Consider the following 18,996-nt stretch of genomic DNA (forward strand, 5'->3'; position numbering starts at 1 on the left):
CTGATTGGTGTCATGTAAAATTAGTGAAGATTTGATGAATAGTTTTAGCAGCAGTAACAGCAGATCTAGTTGTTTGACATCAGTAGCAGCATGCAGCACTATCTAGTCTTTAGTAAAAAGAAATAAATAAAATTTTCAGAAATCGATTATTTACTTTACAAAATTTGGAAAATTCCACATTAATAAAATTATGATTTGAAATGTCAAACTGTATACTTTACATATCTTATAATCTATTTGCTTAGACCAATAATACTCTCTATTAGGTAAACCATTTCTTTCATTGTTCAACAATTATGTAAAAGGCTTGTATTGTATGTAGTTCGTACATACCTAAAGTGCTTACTGTCATGTTCTTTTCTTATTGTGTCGAAGTAACAAAAAGCAGTAAACCTTGATTTAATATGACATTTCACGGTTTGAATTTCAACACACAGGTTGTTGAAGTGGGTAAGCATACTTTCTATTTACAAATTAATGATTAAAAATAAAATTTTAACCAATACATATGAAATCTTTTTAATCATTAATCTTACCCATTTATGAAATCCGTTTTTCCAGATAATAATGTGGAGGCTACGCTTACGAATACTACTTGTTATCCTCAGTTTTACGACCATAGAAGCTGAAGATCCTGAGTTGCCATTATGCCCAACTAACATGCAGTATTTCCCACAAAATCTTCCCATGCATTGTCGCCTACCAGGAACAGTGCCTCCTTTTCCATCACTAGGATACCAGAATCCTTTACCTGACAAACAACCCATACCAATGCCGGTTCCTCTCCCTGGAATGCCTGGCCCAATACCGGGGCCCATGCCTGGACCAATGCCCATGCCAATGGTACCCATGCCTCCATCACCAGCACATAAGCTTCCTGTAATCGTAATGCCGTTCTATTCACCCGACACATCTGGCAAAAAACCACATACGTCACATCAAGATAGACCGCCAAGGAAACGCAGACTACCTGTAAGAAAAAGGAAACCAAAATACTATAGTTCCGATGAAGACAGCACCAATACTGACTCGTCTACAGACACGGATTATTCTACTGATACCTCTTCTGAACGTGGGTTTTGGAGAGGCCCAAGAACAGGCAGGCGGTCAAATCGACATCATAAATCCAAAAGAAAGAAACATCAACAACAACAGAACAAAGAAATCCTTACACCAATTCTTCAGTACGTCACCAAAGATGGATACGTGATATTTGAAAAACAGATATCTAAAGGGGAGGCTAAAGATTGGTTAGGGAGTAAAAGTGAACATAATAATCTGAAAGAAGTGACTACAGTTAAGAATGAAAATGATTTTGAATATGAACCTAGAGAACCAAGATCGAATGACAAATTAATGAAGAACTTAGACGAAATAGAAGTTCAAACAGAGTTGAATCCACATCAAGTGCATAAAAAGAAAAACTTAAAGCGAAAGCCAAATAAAAAAACTACGTAATTTCATTTTAAGTTTATAGTATTTATTTTTTTAATATTTTTAATAAATATTTTGCTATACAAAGATAATAATACCCTCTTTTATCTTTATATTTGAATCTTACGAACCTCTGGCCTCGTCTCCTTAATAAAATTTTTGGCCCAAAAACAGATATTGAATAGTTAAATATTAAACAAGTAACAATACACTCATCATCCTCAATCATTGGCATTTGGGAGGCTCATAAATTGGTAGGTAATAATATAGTTAATATATAATAATTAAAATAGGCTTAATCGGTATCAAAAAGTTACTTATGATGATCTTACCTAGAAAATGTAATGGACAGTTCCAGATATAGAGGAATATTTCAATGAAGTAACCATTTAGCAGTAGAATTTTAACCATGACATTTTAACAATATATCATAATACTTAATATGTACATTTTGATATTTTCTTTCCTATTAGTATTAGGTTTGATTTCAGTAAAAATAAATAATAATTGGTAACAAAACTTCTCAGAGCAATTGAATTCGGGTTTCATTATTATTCAAGACATTACACAAGGAAGGCTTATTATAATAATCTTATAACTATTAAGTAATATTAGTCTATAAAATAGGTACCTAGCTTTAGTTTTAAGTTTACGTAACCGTAATAATTATCACCACTAGATAAACTTATAGGTTTAAAGATTTTTTTTTTTTTTTTTTTTTTTTTTTTAATTTCTCAGAAGAACAATGTTCACTTATATGAGAATAATAAATACAAATATAGAAAAACATAATTTTTAAAGGTACGGTGACTTTATACAATAATAATATTTCAAAACATGCTATATCCTAAGTTAACAAACTATAACATATATCTATCTATTTATCTATTATGTCTGACAGTACTTTTTTAACTCGGCTTTAAATTTTGGAAAAGATTTTTCCTCCAATATGTGTTTTGGCAAGTCATTATATAGTAGCGCTCCCTCAAACTGTATAGTTTTGGTACCATAATTAGTCCTAGCTTTAGTTAATTGTAGCTTGTGCTTGTTACGTGTACCATATTTATGAGATTTTGTTTTAAAAGTGATTTGAGTATGTACGGAGTCCAAAAGTATTTTTCTAACTAGTAAACATATTTTGTATTTGTATAATTGACTTATAGATAGTTCATCTAACAAATCTAACAATTAGAACCATCAAAGGGTATACAATAGTACCTACTTTGAATAAATGATTTTGAGTTTGAGTTTGAGAAGTCCCCTCGCGCAAAACCGGGGCAGGTCTATAAGTAGAAAATAATATATCGATGGCAGGTGTAGGTACAACACTATTTTATTTAGGGTCTTCCCGAGAGACCCGAACTAAAATGTGAATGAATGATAATCTCGGAAGACGTCATTCATTCACAATTCGTAACACAGACAATAGGTAATTGGCAGTTGGCACTATGTAAGCAGTAAACACTAATAATAATAAAAAAATAGGCTAAGCTGATTCCTCCATGAACTTTCTTTCATCTTTCTCTTTACTCATTTCTTCGAGCTCAAGGGCTCCCCAGTGGAGCTTCGCGTTCGCCACCAGTACCACCCCCTGGTGAGTAGGTAGTTCTATAATATTTACGCAGTACCTACTCTGTGGAGTACGCTGTAGTGATGAGTAGGTAGGTACGCTTTTTAGGGTTCCGTATTTTATTATTCAGATACAAGTTAACCCTTGACTAAATCCTCACATGGTGGTAAGTGATGATGATGCGCTCTAAGATGAAAGCGGGTTAACCTGGGAGGGGTATGGCAGTTTTTATTCAAGCCATATCTACCCCTATGGTTTCTACTCGGCATCATACCGAAACGCTTGGCGGAACAGCTTTACCGGTAGGGTGGTAACTAGTCACGGCCGAAGCCTCCCACCGGACAAGACCAGAAGTCAAAATTCAAAATATTTTTATTCTATTAAAACTTTCACAAGGACCTACTTTTGAGTCGTCAAATGCATCTACCTACCACCAGAGATTTAGAAATTACAAAATTCCAAATCCCTGTCGGTAATCGAACCCGGGACCTCCCACTAATGGGAGCACAGCGCTAACTACGGCCCGGCGGCCGGGAGGTCGTCACGCAGCATGAGTACCTATATACTTACCCCATACTTACCCAAACTCAGCTGAGATTTATTTAGTACAATGTGCCGTCATACGCCTCGTGTATTCGACAAGTATTGAAAACTTGTGCGCACTATAATACTTAAAAAACCGGCCAAGTGCGAGTCAGACTCGCGCACTGAGGATTCCGTACTCGCGTATTTTTTTATAAATTAAAAACTACTGACTAGACCTCGTCCACACCAATTTTCGGTGGAAGTTTGCATGGTAATAGAATAGAATAGAATAGAATAGATTTTTATTCAAGTAAACTTTTACAAGTGCTTTTGAATCGTCAAATAATTTACCACTGGTTCGGAATGCCGTTCCTACCGAGAAGAACCAGCAAGAAACTCGGCGGTTGCTCTTTTCAATTGTTCAATTTACATAATATTCTATACTATACAAGCAATTGCAGACCCGCGCATTGCTGGAGCGAGTCAAATCCATGCTTTTTTATCATTTACATAATCTTCGATTGTGTAATTTGCTTTTGCCAGTCTAGACTTGCCTTTACAAAAGTTTAAAAAATCCATTAAAAGTATGCTCAGTATTGACTGTGGAATTTTATTATAAAATATTACACTCATTCCCACAAATGACTTTGCCACTTTTCTGAGGCGGAGCGTAGGAGTTGCGAGCTTATTACGGTTTCTAGTTGGCCTGTCATGGAAATCACCGATTTTTTTGTAGCTGAGGATGTTTTGTCGTACAAAAATTATATTATTGTAAATGTATTGAGAAGCTACTGTAAGAATACCTATTTCCTTAAATTTCTCTCGTAGGGAATCGCGCGGTTTTAAATTATAAATTGCGCGTATTGCCCTTTTTTGTAAAACGAAAATGTACATCATATATTTTGTTTAGTTTTATCATTCTCTTATTTTTAAAGTTACAGGGGGGACACACATTTTACCACTTTGGAAGTGTCACTCGCGCAAACTATTCAGTTTAGAAAAAAATGATATGAGAAACCTCAATATCATTTTTGAAGATCTATTCATAGATACCCCACACGTATGGGTGTGTGAAAATCTTAATGCGGTTCACAGAATACATCTACTTACCAAGTTTCAACAGTATATAGTTCTTATAGTTTCGGAAAAAATGGCTGTGACATACGGACGGACAGACATACAGACATAACGAATCCATAAGGGTTCCGTTTTTTGCCATTTGGCTACGGAACCGTAAAAATCGGTCAAGTGCGAGTCGGACTCGCACACGAAGAGCTGCGTACCATCGTACAAGAAAGAAACACTTTTTAACTTTTTAAATTTTCATGGCGGCCATTTTGAAATTTTTACTATTTGTTGTAGACATTAGAAACACACATTATGTGTCAACTCTCTATCTATTACGGTACACGAGATACATTCCGCTGACAGACAGATGGACGGACAGACAGTGGAGGTTGGTAATAGGGTCCCGTTGGCACCCTTCGGGTACGGAACCCTAAAAATAATGTTCATTCAACAAATTCACTTGTGCAAATCGGTTATTGCAAATTTTATTATTCAAATCCTAATCGTGCACCAGCTTAACAGCTCGCTTACCGCACAGTCGAAGCAGATTTTCTTTTTACTCTACAATGAATCGAGATTGTGTAAGAAATAGGTAAAATGCATATAAACGTACACCGATCAAGAAAACACTGCGATAACTATGAGAGTGCCGAGAATGAATTGTGTGAGTTACCTAACTTATTTTAGGATTTTTACTTGTATATGACTTTTAAAAAGCCTTGATAGCTTAGTGGTTATGTCCACCTCCTATTCGGGAAGTCGGGTGTTCGATCCCGGTCACGCATCTCTAACTTTTCGGAGTTATGTGCGTGTTAAGCAATCACACTAATATTACAAAGGCGAAAGTCTGTGTGTATGTGTGTGTGTGTGTGTGTATGTGTATGTTTGTTACTTCCTCACGCAATTAGCGCATAAGCTACTTTTTATCCCGGAAAATCAAAGAGTTCCCATGCGATTTCGAAAAACCTAAATCCACGCGGACGAAGTCGCGGGCAACGGCTAGTTAAGTATCACTTGCTTTAACGGTGAAGGAAAACATTGTGAGGAAACCTGCATCCCTGAAAATTCTGTATAATGTTCTCATGGTCTGCCAATCCTCACTTGGCCAGTGTGGTAGTGCTCAACAGAGACCCGATGGGTTGATGATTATGGTCAGGTAATGCACTAGCTATTTACGTAAGAAAATAAGATGCTGAGCATCGTTGACCGTTATCTTACCTATCTGTTATTTTTTTTGAAGTTCATCAACTTGCCTTATATTTAATTCAAAAAGTTGAAATTAGATTAAATTAATTTATTTCCAGAAAAAGTTGCAAGTACATAAAAGTTTGATTTGTTCCAGAAATTCAAGTATACCTGGATTCTCATACCATTCATAGCTGATTTATTGAAACCGGTCAACGTCCAATTCGCAATGCCCATGTTCCCTGCGCCGCCTCCTCCAATATGCTCTATGCCGATGTGCCCTATGCCTATGCCAGTACCTTTATTACCAATTGCAATACCGGGCAGAGGACCAGATGATATGACGTCATCAAGTAAGCAAACAACGACAACAACGACAACGAAAAAACCCGAGACAGTCGCCGTGGCTATACCTGTGCCAGTCCCCATGCCAATGCCAATGCCAATGCCAGTTCCAATGTGTGTCCCAGCTGTACCACCCAATTCCTATCAAAGACCAACTCAGAGACCAATTGAAAGACCAAAGAACTGCCCTCCTTGCCCACCTTGCGTCTGTTCCCCTTCCTGTACACCATCGTTCTTTTCATACTGCTCTCCGTGCCATATGAAATGTAGATGTAAGAACAAAGAGGATGCACCCGAACCGTTACCAAACAGGCCGGCACAAGGTCCAGCTTATGGACTCCCTGTTCCAATACCAGCTGTTATGCCACCTCCAGTAGTCATGGTCCCTTACCATCCACCAATACTTGTTCCACGACAAGACAGATATAGATCAAAGAAAGACCGAAAACCTATATCTTCATCATGCTCTGACGACTCCACTCAATCGACCAGCTCTGAATCAGATTTTTATCAAAGAAAACGTAGACATAAAAAGAGAAAACGATTTGGTGGTCACAGAAGAAGTCTTCGTAGTTCAGACAGCGACAATGAATTAGTGAAACCGATGCTTAGTTATATTGCTGATAACGGGGATGTTAAATTCAAAACTAAGATTAGCGGTGATGATGTAGCAGAATTGCTGGGCGAAAAGGAAGATTTAACTAAAAATTATCACACAGTTCGTGTAATGACGGGTGAAGATGAGAATAGTAAGCCTAAAGCACTTGTGGTTTCAAATAAGAGTGGAAAACGAAAACGTGAAAGATACAAGAAAGTTTTGTTACGACAAGGAGTAAATCATGTTCTAGAAGACGGCAGGAAGGAGCTGATATTTAGACCACCCGGTAATAAGAAAATTAGTAATTTATCAGTATCTTTTCAATTAAGCTAGTTAGTTTAAATTAACTTAGATTAATATATTATTTATTTTACATATTGTATATCAAGCATTAGAATTTTTAAAGTTTATACAGATTATTAAAGATTGTTTTATATAAAAATCGTTTTCCGATAAAATTTCACTATCGAAAATCAAAAATCTAAGCACTTTCTTCACCCTCTTACATAAACAGAACTCACATAACATAGCAACAATGTCACGTAACAATAGCAGGTACTAATTCATACAAGCACAATGCACAATAAGGTACCAAATCATATAAAACACCACGAGAATTTAAAAGTCCATTATATAGTTTTGAATTCAAGAAATGCATAGCAGTGTCCTCTTTCCAATTCTGATAAGCAAAGTATGTTCCTTTGCTTTACCACAAAGACAATCAATGATGGACATTCTAATGAAACGTTATGAAAACACAAACTTTAATAAGCTGTTGTATCAAAATCAAAACAACCTGGTGACGTACCAAAACCCTTGGCAAATGGATCAGAATATAAATCCAATGGACAGAAATTTTGAGAATAATACAAGTAGTACAAATTGTTGTACGAATTTTCCATGCCCGAACCCATGTTTTCCACCATCAGGTTACTCGATGTCTGCACCAATAATTGTTCCTGCTAGAGCAGTATTTGAACCAGTGGTACATAATCACCCACCGTTGCATAAGATAAAGAAAATTATTAGAAGGGATAAGAGGAAATGGAGGAAATACTGGTCTTCGTCAAGTTCAAGTAGTAGTGAGTTCTCCAGTAGTAGTGCAGATACAGAAACTAATTCAGATTGGTATTAATTTATTTGAGCCTGGCTCTGATTCATATTTTTATTACACAGATAGTCATAACACAATTTTAGAACTTATAATAATCTTTGTGACATAAGAAGCACCATTTCCATTTCAAATTTAATTTTACTTTTTTACCATGTGTGCAAATTTTCTAGAGAGAATACCTAAAACATTAAAGTTTATATTGTAATGTGTATCTACCTACCCTGCTGTTTTTCATAAAAAATAGTTGTAAAAATAAATTACCTACTCTTAAAATTTATTAAAGCAATCACTTAATTCTACTGTATTATTGCTAAATATTTATTAACAATTGCTTAATTTTTCAAAATAACTAAGTAATTGATCTAACTATTGAGCTGTACCTACACAGTTGGGTTATTTCACCTGCGCAATATCGTGGAACTTATCTTAAACATAAGTTTCAACTGTCTTTTGAATCGTATCATTGGGTGATTCTTAACTATTTTGCTTTCTTAAATCAACCACTTTAAACTGACATATTACTGATCTATAGTTCAATTTTTAAGTACCATCAATTTTATTATGAACCTCTTGCCTTGGTTATCATTATTGAATCTTCTTTTCTTCTTTTCTTATTCCTCATTTTGAGCTAAGGTTCTTGGATTTTGGTACAGTAAATCTCCGACTCTAAAACTTTTATATGGCTGAAATTATTTTCATTCATAAGTGGTTCTTCTACCTGTACTATATTATTTGATGGTTTCTTCAACTTAGAAATCTTATATGAAAGTCTATTCGAGCAAATTACGCTCCAAAAGACTGTTCTTCCTGCATACAATAAAATTACTAAGCCTAAGATAAATGTGGCAATTTCGGATCCATGGACCATGTAAAAGAAATTGACGTGCAACGACTTGATTGCCTGTTTTCCTTCTTCTGGTAATTCCCCTTGAATCTGGAGAAGAAAGAATCCTTTGAAAAATAAATAAAGAAAACTTAAAATTCACTCATGCAAACTTAGTTTGTCTATGACAGCACTGTCTGTGATATGCGTATACCCATACAGGTCAATATACCTAATACCCTGCTGCATCATACTGATTATGCGCAAATACTCAAAAAAACAGAACGTCTATTTTCCACGGTGATCTGGAGTATCCAATATCCATACTTGGTAAAATTATACTTAAATGCGAAAATGTGTTTGTCTGTTTTCACCACCTATCCGTTGAAGTTTTGGCGAAAGGCACGGAGCCATTCCAGAAACGTACATAGATTTCTTTTCATCATGGGACTCTTTGATCTTCTAAGAGTTCCCACGGGAATTTCAAAACCTAAATCCACGTGGTCAAAGTCTAGTAGGTAGTTAGATTTATGTATTTTCACTGATGAATGATAAATGATATAAGATCGGTTTATATACAATGTATACATATTAATATCTCTACAATACTCATTAATAAAGTAAATGTAAAGGTTTCTTACAATTGTGAAATAAGCGAGAGGCACGACCATGTTCGAAAACGGTTTGGCTTGCCGGTTGTAGCTGACATCTTGAATATCCACGCTGATCTGAAGAGTGAAACGCGTCTGCAGCACGACACCAACTTTCTGGAAGTATTGAAAAGGGTAAAATTAGCGATTATTTAAACTTAGTGATTATCAAAACCACCAAACCACCTTCACGTTTAAGTTAAACGGTCTTGAGTTAAAGAACATTACATGCGATCAGCACTGCGTCAAATATATCTTTTAATTGATAAATTGCATATAATCCAATCCAATCCATTACAATGAATGCGTCTACTGCTGGATATAAGCTATTTTATCATCCACCTGCTCCCCGCCACCTACTTCAGGTCATTGTGTGTGAAGGAAATTGGCTATAGACGTATACAATCGACTATCTACCTCTTTCCATATGGCGGTCTTATACAAGTGTAAATTAAAAATTTATAACACCCCCGACAAGTGAAGAGCTGATAACTTTCAAACGGCTGAACCGATTTTCTTGGATTATAGCTAAGAACACTCTCGATCAAGCCACCTTTCAAACAAAAAAAAACTAAATTAAAATCGGTTCATTAGTTTAGGAGCTACGATGCCACAGACAGATACACAGATACACACGTCAAACTTATAACACCCCTCTTTTTGGATCGGGGGTTAATAAGTCAAAAATTTCGCCAATGACAATATAAAGCAGAAAATTGTAAAAGGAAGAAAAACAATGTCGTTACCCAGCATGCGGGGAATTACCGAATTTTCCGTATTGACCTAGTTATCTTCTTCTTCCTGACCTTAACTCACGCTACGTGGGGTCGGCACATGTCTTCTTCCACTCCCTTCTGTCATCCGTCAACGCATCATCCACCCCTTTTATACGCATATTCTCTTTCACGCAATCCATCCACCTTTTCACCTTGGTCGTTCTCTCCTCTTTTTTCCTTTAGTACTTATCAAGGAATGAAAATGAGCTTTTTGTCAACTCAAATAATTTGGCGTTTCCCAATCGCAAATGTTTTTGCGAAGTTATTGCTATTATTATACAGTAAGTATTTAAGATATTTTGTGCAAATTGCTCTATGAGATATCTGTTAGATAGTTACTTACAGGATCCACCACAATCTCGCTGCCATGCTTCATTTCATCAGGGTGTATGCCTTCAATGCGTTCATATAGCTGAGGATCCGCGTGCAAGAAGTGAGCATGAGATAGAGCCATAGGAAGATCTGCAAATTGACAAGCATTTTGCACATTCTCTACATCAGATTTTTCATTTCAACACTTTCCATCGCCTACGACTGCAGTCGGAAGCAAATTTTCTCGGGTCAAATTTTCATGTACACAAGTATTGACTTATAAGCCTGAGTCAAAAAAGGTGTGAGCAGCTGTAAAAGACCTACAAAAAAACATATGGCTTTTACTGGTCTTGAGTTGCATGAAAGATCTCCAGCGTGCTCGCAAAAGTGATTCCAAGATAGGAACCTATTTTGTGAACCTATTATAACAGCTTTTCACAGCACGTTCCATTCAAGGCTCATCATTTTTGTCAAGATATGAATAACTATACTAAAATGTGTCATCACCAAAATAACAAAAAAGGACTCACTATATAAACACGGTGACAAATCTGATACTCCATTTTTGCACGCCCTTTTACCACAAAGGCATTCAGTATTAGGTCCTATATTGAAGGTGTCATTATTGACTTTATAGATTAAAGCTTCAGGGCCGTAGTCTATAGTTCTGGTTCCAACTAAATCTAGATCTATCATCCGACAGAAGACATTCCGGTATAACCTCAGTTTGGTTTTAGGTGACAATGCTGGAGGGTAGGCGATCCCTTCGTATGTGTCTACGAGAGTGTTGCAACGAGTTCTGAAAAAGATATGATAAGATATTATAGACAGCTAGTTCATGTTTTGATTTATCACGTCGAGAATGGGCAATGTTCTTTAAAATATCGGAACTTACTATCTGGTGACGATGCCATATTATTATTACAAAGTGGGGTAGTATAAGCAAAAGAAGTAAATATGTGTACCTTTTACTGGGATTCTCGTAGTCCCACACACTTAGCCCACGAGCGCCGTCTAAAGTCTTTATTCTGAACTTGTCCTCATTTGTGATTCCAAGTTCAAAGCGAGGTATTGCTGCCGGGTCGTATAACTGGAACAAGCGGGAACTTGATCTAAAATATGTAGCGAGCAAACGAGTAGACTTGTCACCTGATGTTAAGTGATTACTGCCGCTAATGAAGCACCAGAGGAACCACCAGTGTTTTTCCTGGTTTTCAGAAACATGTTGAACGGCATCTCGAATAACCCATGTTAAATTATTATGAAGATATTGTTATTGTTAGTGATATTTAGGAAGCTAAGATATGGTGCTCTTCGCCATTCTGATGCAATGGTGGACTTCCTGTTTGCAACATTTATTGTTTTATTTTAGCATAATAAAACGATATCTTCAACTGACTCCAGGTCCGTAGTGCCGCTGAAATTAGCTGAAAAGTTTGATGGATCTATTCACAAATATGACTTCCTTCTTCTTTATTCTTTTGAGACTGTGCAAGTCCTGAGTACATGTGTCATACCAACCAGCTCAAATTCATGGAAATCTTCGCCAATTTTAAATTTCCTCGCCAATACTTGTGACTGCCAGGTACAGATAACAGACAGCAGCACTTTCCTGATTGGAATTAGAGTAGCTTCCTCAGGGTGTAAGATGTGCTTCTCTAGATAGATGCTACGTTTGCATTAGAGCGGGACAGATAGCAAATAATCATCGGAGTCTTGGCAGACTACTGGTACAGTCTGACCATCACTTTAGTTTTAGACGTATTGAATAGCAAAATACATACCCGATCTAAAAGACCCATTTTGCTGAAGGTGATCCAGCCAGGTAGAAGCGTATTGCCTACGGAAATGAGCGGCTCCTCATAGCCCCACAGCTGGCTGTGGACGTCCATGTTCATCAGGGTCGGGGTGTTCAAACGGCTCGCCAGGATATTGAAGCCTGTTTTTGTCAAGAACGGGTAGTCGGAGAGCATTGATGCCATTGCCTGAAGAAAAATTTGACGCATAACTAACTGACCCACTCCAGCTTCTATTGGGTGTCATTCTACTCCACAGAGACCTTTATGAGTGGAGTACCTATGTATATGTCCTGTCTTATTCTCTTTAGTCAAGAGATTCTGTACAACGAATTACCTATACTGGCTATCACTACCCGCTACTGTATACTGCAATAAATGCGAAAGTGTGTTTGTTTGTTGGTTTACTGGTTTGTTCTTCAATCACGCTGCAACCAAGTAACGTATTTTGTCATCATCAGCGTGTTTTATTATTAATTTTATAGACATAGTTCATAAAATCACTCCTGGAGAGTGACAGGTCAATTTTTATCCCAGAAAATCACAGTGTTCCCCGGGATTTTAAAAACGTAAATCCAGGTGCTGATGAAGTCATCAGCATCTGAAAGCATCACCTAGGCAAGTTAAAGCAAAAGTGAGTTGCAGCCCGCAAAAAATTTTTGTTCGGTATGACCCTTCGAGATATTTCGAAATTTTCGCCAACGTACCAGCAAAGCTGCATTAGGCACGGTGACATTTATCTTGTGAGGATCCCCCACTGAGCCTTCGGGGACGAACTTCGTCCACAAACGTGGCGTGTACCGCATCACACCCGCTTCTTCGTCCAACTCAAACTGATCATTTTTTCGGTACTCCCTGAAGATTAATTAAGAAATTTTCATTAAGTTTTTACCAGGAGAAATATCACTTGCTTTGACGATGAAGGAAAACATCGTGAGGAAACCTGCATGCCTGAGAGTTCTCCATAAAGTTCTCAAAGGTGTGTGTAGTCTGCCATTTCGTACTTGGCCAACGTGCAGCGTGGCCAAAACCCTTCTCATTCTGAGAGGAGACTCACGCTCAGTCGTGGGCTGGCGATGAGTCTACGTCCCAGTTGAGCTCAGGTGGAATTTCTAAAAATCAATGTGGAAAAAATGGTCCAAAACCCTTAAACTGTTTCCTTGCTCGCTGCGCCTTATACCTTATGACTCCGTTAACCACAGAATTTATTGGTATTATGGGAAGATAACGCGATGAGCTGTATCGTCTGTCGTCAGGGCACCTAGCTGAATAAGACTGAGATCAATAGGGCGTACTGTGACTTCAATCTTAAGACAATTTCTGACATCAATCTGGCTCGTTTCAACTCGGTCTTAAGTCTGAGCAAACTCAAAGGAAGCTCCATTGATCTCAGCCTATGTAAAAGTCTAAAGAAAGTACGCTCTAAAGATTTCAAATGGGTACCGGACAATCTTACTGGTATATAAAAGGCCCGACTTCTTGCAACTTCAGCTTGTCATCCTCTCCTGAGAGAAAGGCATCTCCATTCGTGATGTTGAAGACGTAAACATGCACAAAAGCTCCCGGTATCTCCTCTTGCAGCATGTTGTACACATTTGAACCGTTCGCTATCCTTGTCATCTGAAAAATGTAAGTAGCTGTACAATAATTACAAGTGTAAATTAAAAATTTATAACACCCCCGACAAAGTATTTGAGTTTTCCAAAACATCATTTTCAAATAAACAACGTCCATCTTGACAGCTTGACATTTGTCAATTGACATAATATTATGAACCTAACGGTTATCTAACCTTCTTTTCTACAAGAAAACTAGAAAAGAGCTGATAACTCTTAAACGGCTGAACTAATTTTTTTGGATTATAGCTAAGAACACTCTCGATCAAGCCACCTTTCAAACAAAAAAAAGTAAATTAAAATCGGTTCATTCGTTTAGGCGCTACGATGCCACAGACAGATAACAGATACACAGATACACAGATACACAGATACACAGACACACAGATACACAGATACACACATCAAACTTATAACTCCCCTCTTTTTGGGTCGGGGGTTAAAAATATTTTGCCTGTTGTCTATATACAAAGTATAGTTAGTAATAAAATATTTGAAAAAAAATCTAAGATCTTGATATTATAATTTTTTTTTTTTTGGTAAAGAATTAATTCTGGGGCTCACTTTCATTGCGTTTTTTAAACATCGTTGTAAAAACTGGTCCAATTTTTTAAGTCTTATTTAAGTATAGTTCATTATTGTACCTACTTAGTAGAATATGATAGCCAAGCCGATGAGTTAAGCTACCTATTAATTTATTTTTCTTGCGTTATTCTTACTTTCTATTTGAATAGCCGATTCATACGTAATTTTTTCTATCTAACATAAGTAGATAAATATAAGTAATAGTCTACAAATTACCTACATAATAAGTTCTATTATAGGTCACAAAATGTTAAATAATTATGTTAACATTATAGCTGTAATAAAAAAATTTTAGTGCCCCGTAATTCACCAAGGATGCACATTGCACGTGTACAAATCCCAGCCGATATTTATATATTACTAGCCGATGCCCGCGACTTCGCCCGCGTGGTTTAGGTTTTTGAAATCCCGTGGGAACTCTTTGATTTTCCGGGATAAAAAGTAGCCTATGTGCTAATCCAGGATATTATCTATCTCCATTCTAAATTTCAGCCAAATCCGTCTAGTAGTTTTTGCGTGAAGGAGTAACACACATACACACACACACACACACATACAAACTTTCGCCTTTATAATATTAGTGTGACTAGCTAATGCCCGCGACTTCGTCCGCGTGGATTATTTAACTTTCCCCGTTCGAACCCACTGATTTTCAGAGATAAAATATAGGCTATGTCACTCTCTTAGGTAGGGTATACTATTCAACGATCCCCCGTCGATTTTCTATGTATGATATTATTGTTCTTATCTCTATTTGCCCTGGTTCGTGCATTCTCGGTTCCTAGATCGGTACATTTGTGATAACCAATTCAAATTGCTGTGATTGGCTGAATTTACCATGTTCTTGCTGCGACAGTGAGTTTGAGCCACTAGCGGAACAATGTTAGCCGGTCAGAAATGATTGCAATTAGTCAACCTGTTTGACGTCCGTGTTCTGTTTTCGATTACAAAAAAGAAAAAATTGTTGTTGCAATAATCAATTTTAGCAAATAGTGAAAGAGAGTCGGCCAATCAGAGGTCACAACTACCGCCACACTTTCTGTCAAACTTTGGCAGTAGGCATACCGAGTAATGAAAACTGTCTAGGAAGTAGGGTTGCCACATGTGGTTACCACCTGCCTCTTTTTGATTTACAGACTACCACCATCAAAAATACGGGGTTTAGATTTGTTTACGGGAGACATTGTTTCTTATTTATTGTTGTATTATTGTATTGTTTATTATTGTATTTGAAGAAATAGGTGGTGGTTCTCTCTGAAAGCCTATTTAGATATTTCAGTTTATTTGTGAGTTTTGTATTTTTTTCTCTGTATGTTGCCGTGTCTTGATTGGTGAACTGTGTTTGCAATGTGGTTTTAAATAAAAGATTATTTATTTATTTAAATAGCTTTTAAGAACTCTTCATTTTGTAAAACAAAATGTTATACATTTCATGCATACAATCTTTGCATGTTAACTTAAAATTACATTTAACTTATAATTCCACCTTCACAGTATCAATACCATGGCCGTAGCCAGGAATTGATTTCGGGAGAGGTTTTATCAGGGCCGGAACTGAATCCTGTCATGAGGAAAAAAACATTCGCTCATTTTTATGGGCTAATTACCTGGTTAGTGGAATTTCGCCTTTCAATTTGACAGTGAGATAAAATGAAATTGGAACTACGATTGTATGAAACGAGTGACGGAGAGAGCCCTGTTAATTCATTCAAGAACAAAACCTATAGCTTGCGGGGACGTACCCAGGTCCAACGCGAAATCTAGGCGAATTTAATGATACACAATTTTAATATGGATACCTCCAAGTCAAGAGTGAATAGGCATCTTCTAGGCAAGCGCACTCCATCTTAGGCTGCATCATCACTGACCAGCAGATCTGATTGCAGCCAAGCGCTAGTCTATAAATTAAAAAAAAAAAACAACGGTAACTTACATGTTTTATTAAAACCATCTGCGTATCCATCAAGAGTGATATTATCGGTACAACCAGTAGTATAAACCCAACTGCGATCAGTATGTAGATCTTCGCTGAAAAAAAAAACGTAAATACTTATATTTTTACCCGACTGCGGCAAAGCCAAAAGGAAGTGTTATGATTTTAGCAGTCTATGTATATGTGGGTATGTATGTTTGTATCCAGATTCTGTGTGTTCCACCGGCACCGTAGCGTCTAAACTACTGGGCCGATTTTGATGAATGAGGTGTCAATTGATTCGTCGTAAAGGTCCGAGTGACATAGGCTACATTTTATACGAAAAAAACTGATGTTACATGAAAAAAAGTGGGGGTCTCCAAAATTTTTTTTGCTATTGTATCGAGTGGGGTGTCAAATGAAAGAGGAGAAAATTCTGAGTTCATAAATATAACTACAACATTGAAATATACAAGTGACAGAAAAACAATTTTATTTTTTATTAAGACGATCGCAGTCGGGTTTTAGTTTTGAACTTTATCTTGTTAAGCTTCCATAATGGGGTGTTCCGACCCAAAGGTGATCTAGCTGTCAGTATTGCACATGTGGGCGGACTCGCGCTTGAGGAGTTGATAAAGACAGTTAAAATATTTTCGATTTCTTGGGAACTTCAATGTGCAAGTCAATTTTGGAAACACTCATTGCATTATCTAACCTGTTTGTGTGTCGTCTTAAAATAAATACCTAATCGTATGAAAAAACTGATAATATTTTGGGCGTTATTGTTAAGTGTTTGGCAGCTAGGTATATAGGTACTTAATTTAATCGATGTAATATTAGAGAGAGAGCCAGGGCGTTCTAGACCTTCGTCATTTTGTAAAAGCTGAAACACAGCAAACTAAACTTTCAGCTGAAGCAAAGCAGCTGAAAGTTTAGTCTGCGTGTTGTCTTATCCCCAAGACAAACTTTAAAATTTTAAGGGTGTCTGGCAGGGGGTTGCAACGACGCTAATGTCACTAATGATGTCTGGCAATATATGACGTAATTTTTAATACAATTCCGAAGAAAATATAAAAACATAGGCTTAATACTTTGACGTAAGATTTTTCACACCTTTATTACCAGTTATCTCCCAAAGCCACCATGATCCAAACTTCATAGTCTCTACTCTCTGATCGTTCCTCCCTGTGTTGGGGACAATACGCAGAGAAACTTTCAGTTTTTATAAAATAAGGAAGGTCTGGAATGCGCTTGCTCTTAGTCCATTATTTTTATAATCAACTAAGTTACATCGCCCGTTTTTTTTCTGACCCCTATCACCCCTTATCGTCAGTCAAATATTATTTTTTTGTTTTCATGATGACGCGGACGACGCCATTCACTAAATCACGCGTTCTATTTACAACAGCACACTTTTTTCACATGGCTCAACTACATATATATTTGAATTTTAGAAAAGTTGAGTTGAGGTTTTTTTTGGTTCTTCTCGGTTGAAAGGGCATTCCGAATCAGTGGTAGATTCGCTTGTCGATTCCAATTTCCAAAGCACATGTAAAAAAATCTCAAAATCGTTTGGAATGAAATTCACGTTTTAATGTTTTTTTCTCGTGCACTGGACTGCGGATGCTTCACGATTGTCACCAGTCAAGTGCGAGTCAGACTCCCACGCGAAGGATTCCGTACCATCGTAAAAGGTAAAACCTAACACTTTCTAACCGACTTCCAAAAAAAGAGGAGGTCCTCAATTCGTCGGAATCTTTTTTTTTATGTATGTTCCCCGATTACTCAAAGACCCCTGGACCGATTTGAAATTTTTTTGTTTTTGTTTATACTGTGCAGGTGGTCCCATATAAATTTGGTGAAGATCTGATGAATATTTTCGGAGATGAAGAACAGAACTCCTCAATCAAATGGAGGATCAAATGGAAAACAGTAGGGTTTTAACTGGACATAGCATACTATAGTACAGTGGGGCCACTAAAAATTGTGAAATAAAAAAATTTCAAAAGAAAAATAAAACCAACTTCAAAAACCACAAACACTAAAAAGTGATAAATAATTTTTGTTTAGCTACACGTACAATGTACCTAGGTATGAAGTCGGGCGAGCTTTACTCTTGGATTTCTAATTTTGTTTTAATTTGCTCGCTCGACTTCATACTTAGGTACATTGCACGTGTAGCTAAACAAAAATTATTTTTTATTACGTAGAACATGCAAGTTAATAACGGACTGCGCTCAAGGAGGTGTTCTATCACCAATCTTGTGGAACCTTGTAGTTGACGACTTGATAAACAAACTAAACACAAGCGGATTTTACACCATTGGTTATGCTGATGATCTCACCATCTTAATCAGTGGCAAACTAGAGAACACACTATATGAAGTCATGCAACGGGCATTGCGCTTAATCGAAAGATGGTGCAATGAAAATGAACTTACCGTAAATCCAAAGAAAACAGAGATGATTCTGTTTACTAACAAAAGGAAAATAGAGCTAAACAAACCACCAACTCTGTTCAACACAAGCCTCAAACTGTCCACTGAGGTCAAGTACCTTGGTGTGACTCTGGACAGCAAGCTCAGCTGGAAAAGGCATACAGAAGATAAAATTAATAAATCGCTTACGATACTAAACCAATGTAAACGCATGCTGGGGAAAAAATGGGGGCTTAAACCAAAGATAAT

At 37.0% G+C, this 18,996-nt stretch overlaps 3 protein-coding genes across 6 annotated transcripts in view; 2 read left to right on the top strand and 1 right to left on the bottom strand.

The window, feature by feature from the left end:
- Nucleotides 1-197: 197 nt before the first annotated feature.
- Nucleotides 198-1,477, top strand: LOC123869248 (SR-related and CTD-associated factor 4-like). Its single transcript, XM_045912093.1, has 2 exons — nucleotides 198-450; nucleotides 562-1,477. Exon 2 carries the CDS (start codon nucleotides 568-570, stop codon nucleotides 1,456-1,458), a length of 891 nt encoding a protein of 296 aa, XP_045768049.1. The 5' UTR covers nucleotides 198-450; nucleotides 562-567; the 3' UTR covers nucleotides 1,459-1,477.
- Nucleotides 1,478-5,080: 3,603 nt separating this feature from the next.
- Nucleotides 5,081-7,754, top strand: LOC123869243 (SH3 domain-containing protein C23A1.17-like). The gene is made up of 2 exons (XM_045912082.1): nucleotides 5,081-5,261; nucleotides 5,940-7,754. Exons 1-2 carry the CDS (start codon nucleotides 5,238-5,240, stop codon nucleotides 7,056-7,058), a joined length of 1,143 nt encoding a protein of 380 aa, XP_045768038.1. The 5' UTR covers nucleotides 5,081-5,237; the 3' UTR covers nucleotides 7,059-7,754.
- Nucleotides 7,755-7,844: 90 nt separating this feature from the next.
- Nucleotides 7,845-18,996, bottom strand: part of LOC123869239 (scavenger receptor class B member 1-like) — a 23,315-nt gene continuing 12,163 nt past the window's right edge. For all 4 annotated transcript variants that reach the window (XM_045912075.1, XM_045912074.1, XM_045912076.1 and 1 more), the window contains 9 exons: nucleotides 16,331-16,425; nucleotides 13,653-13,816; nucleotides 12,904-13,051; nucleotides 12,185-12,385; nucleotides 11,366-11,490; nucleotides 10,931-11,199; nucleotides 10,432-10,550; nucleotides 9,304-9,429; nucleotides 7,845-8,773 (listed from right to left, as the gene is read on the bottom strand). In XM_045912075.1, coding sequence (XP_045768031.1) covers nucleotides 8,468-8,773; nucleotides 9,304-9,429; nucleotides 10,432-10,550; nucleotides 10,931-11,199; nucleotides 11,366-11,490; nucleotides 12,185-12,385; nucleotides 12,904-13,051; nucleotides 13,653-13,816; nucleotides 16,331-16,425 — 1,553 coding nt within the window. In that variant the 3' untranslated portion in view covers nucleotides 7,845-8,467. The remainder of the gene's footprint in view (nucleotides 8,774-9,303; nucleotides 9,430-10,431; nucleotides 10,551-10,930; nucleotides 11,200-11,365; nucleotides 11,491-12,184; nucleotides 12,386-12,903; nucleotides 13,052-13,652; nucleotides 13,817-16,330; nucleotides 16,426-18,996) is intronic.

The sequence above is a fragment of the Maniola jurtina genome, chromosome 10 (genome assembly GCF_905333055.1).
Source record: "Maniola jurtina chromosome 10, ilManJurt1.1, whole genome shotgun sequence".
Taxonomy (NCBI): Eukaryota; Metazoa; Arthropoda; class Insecta; order Lepidoptera; family Nymphalidae; genus Maniola; species Maniola jurtina.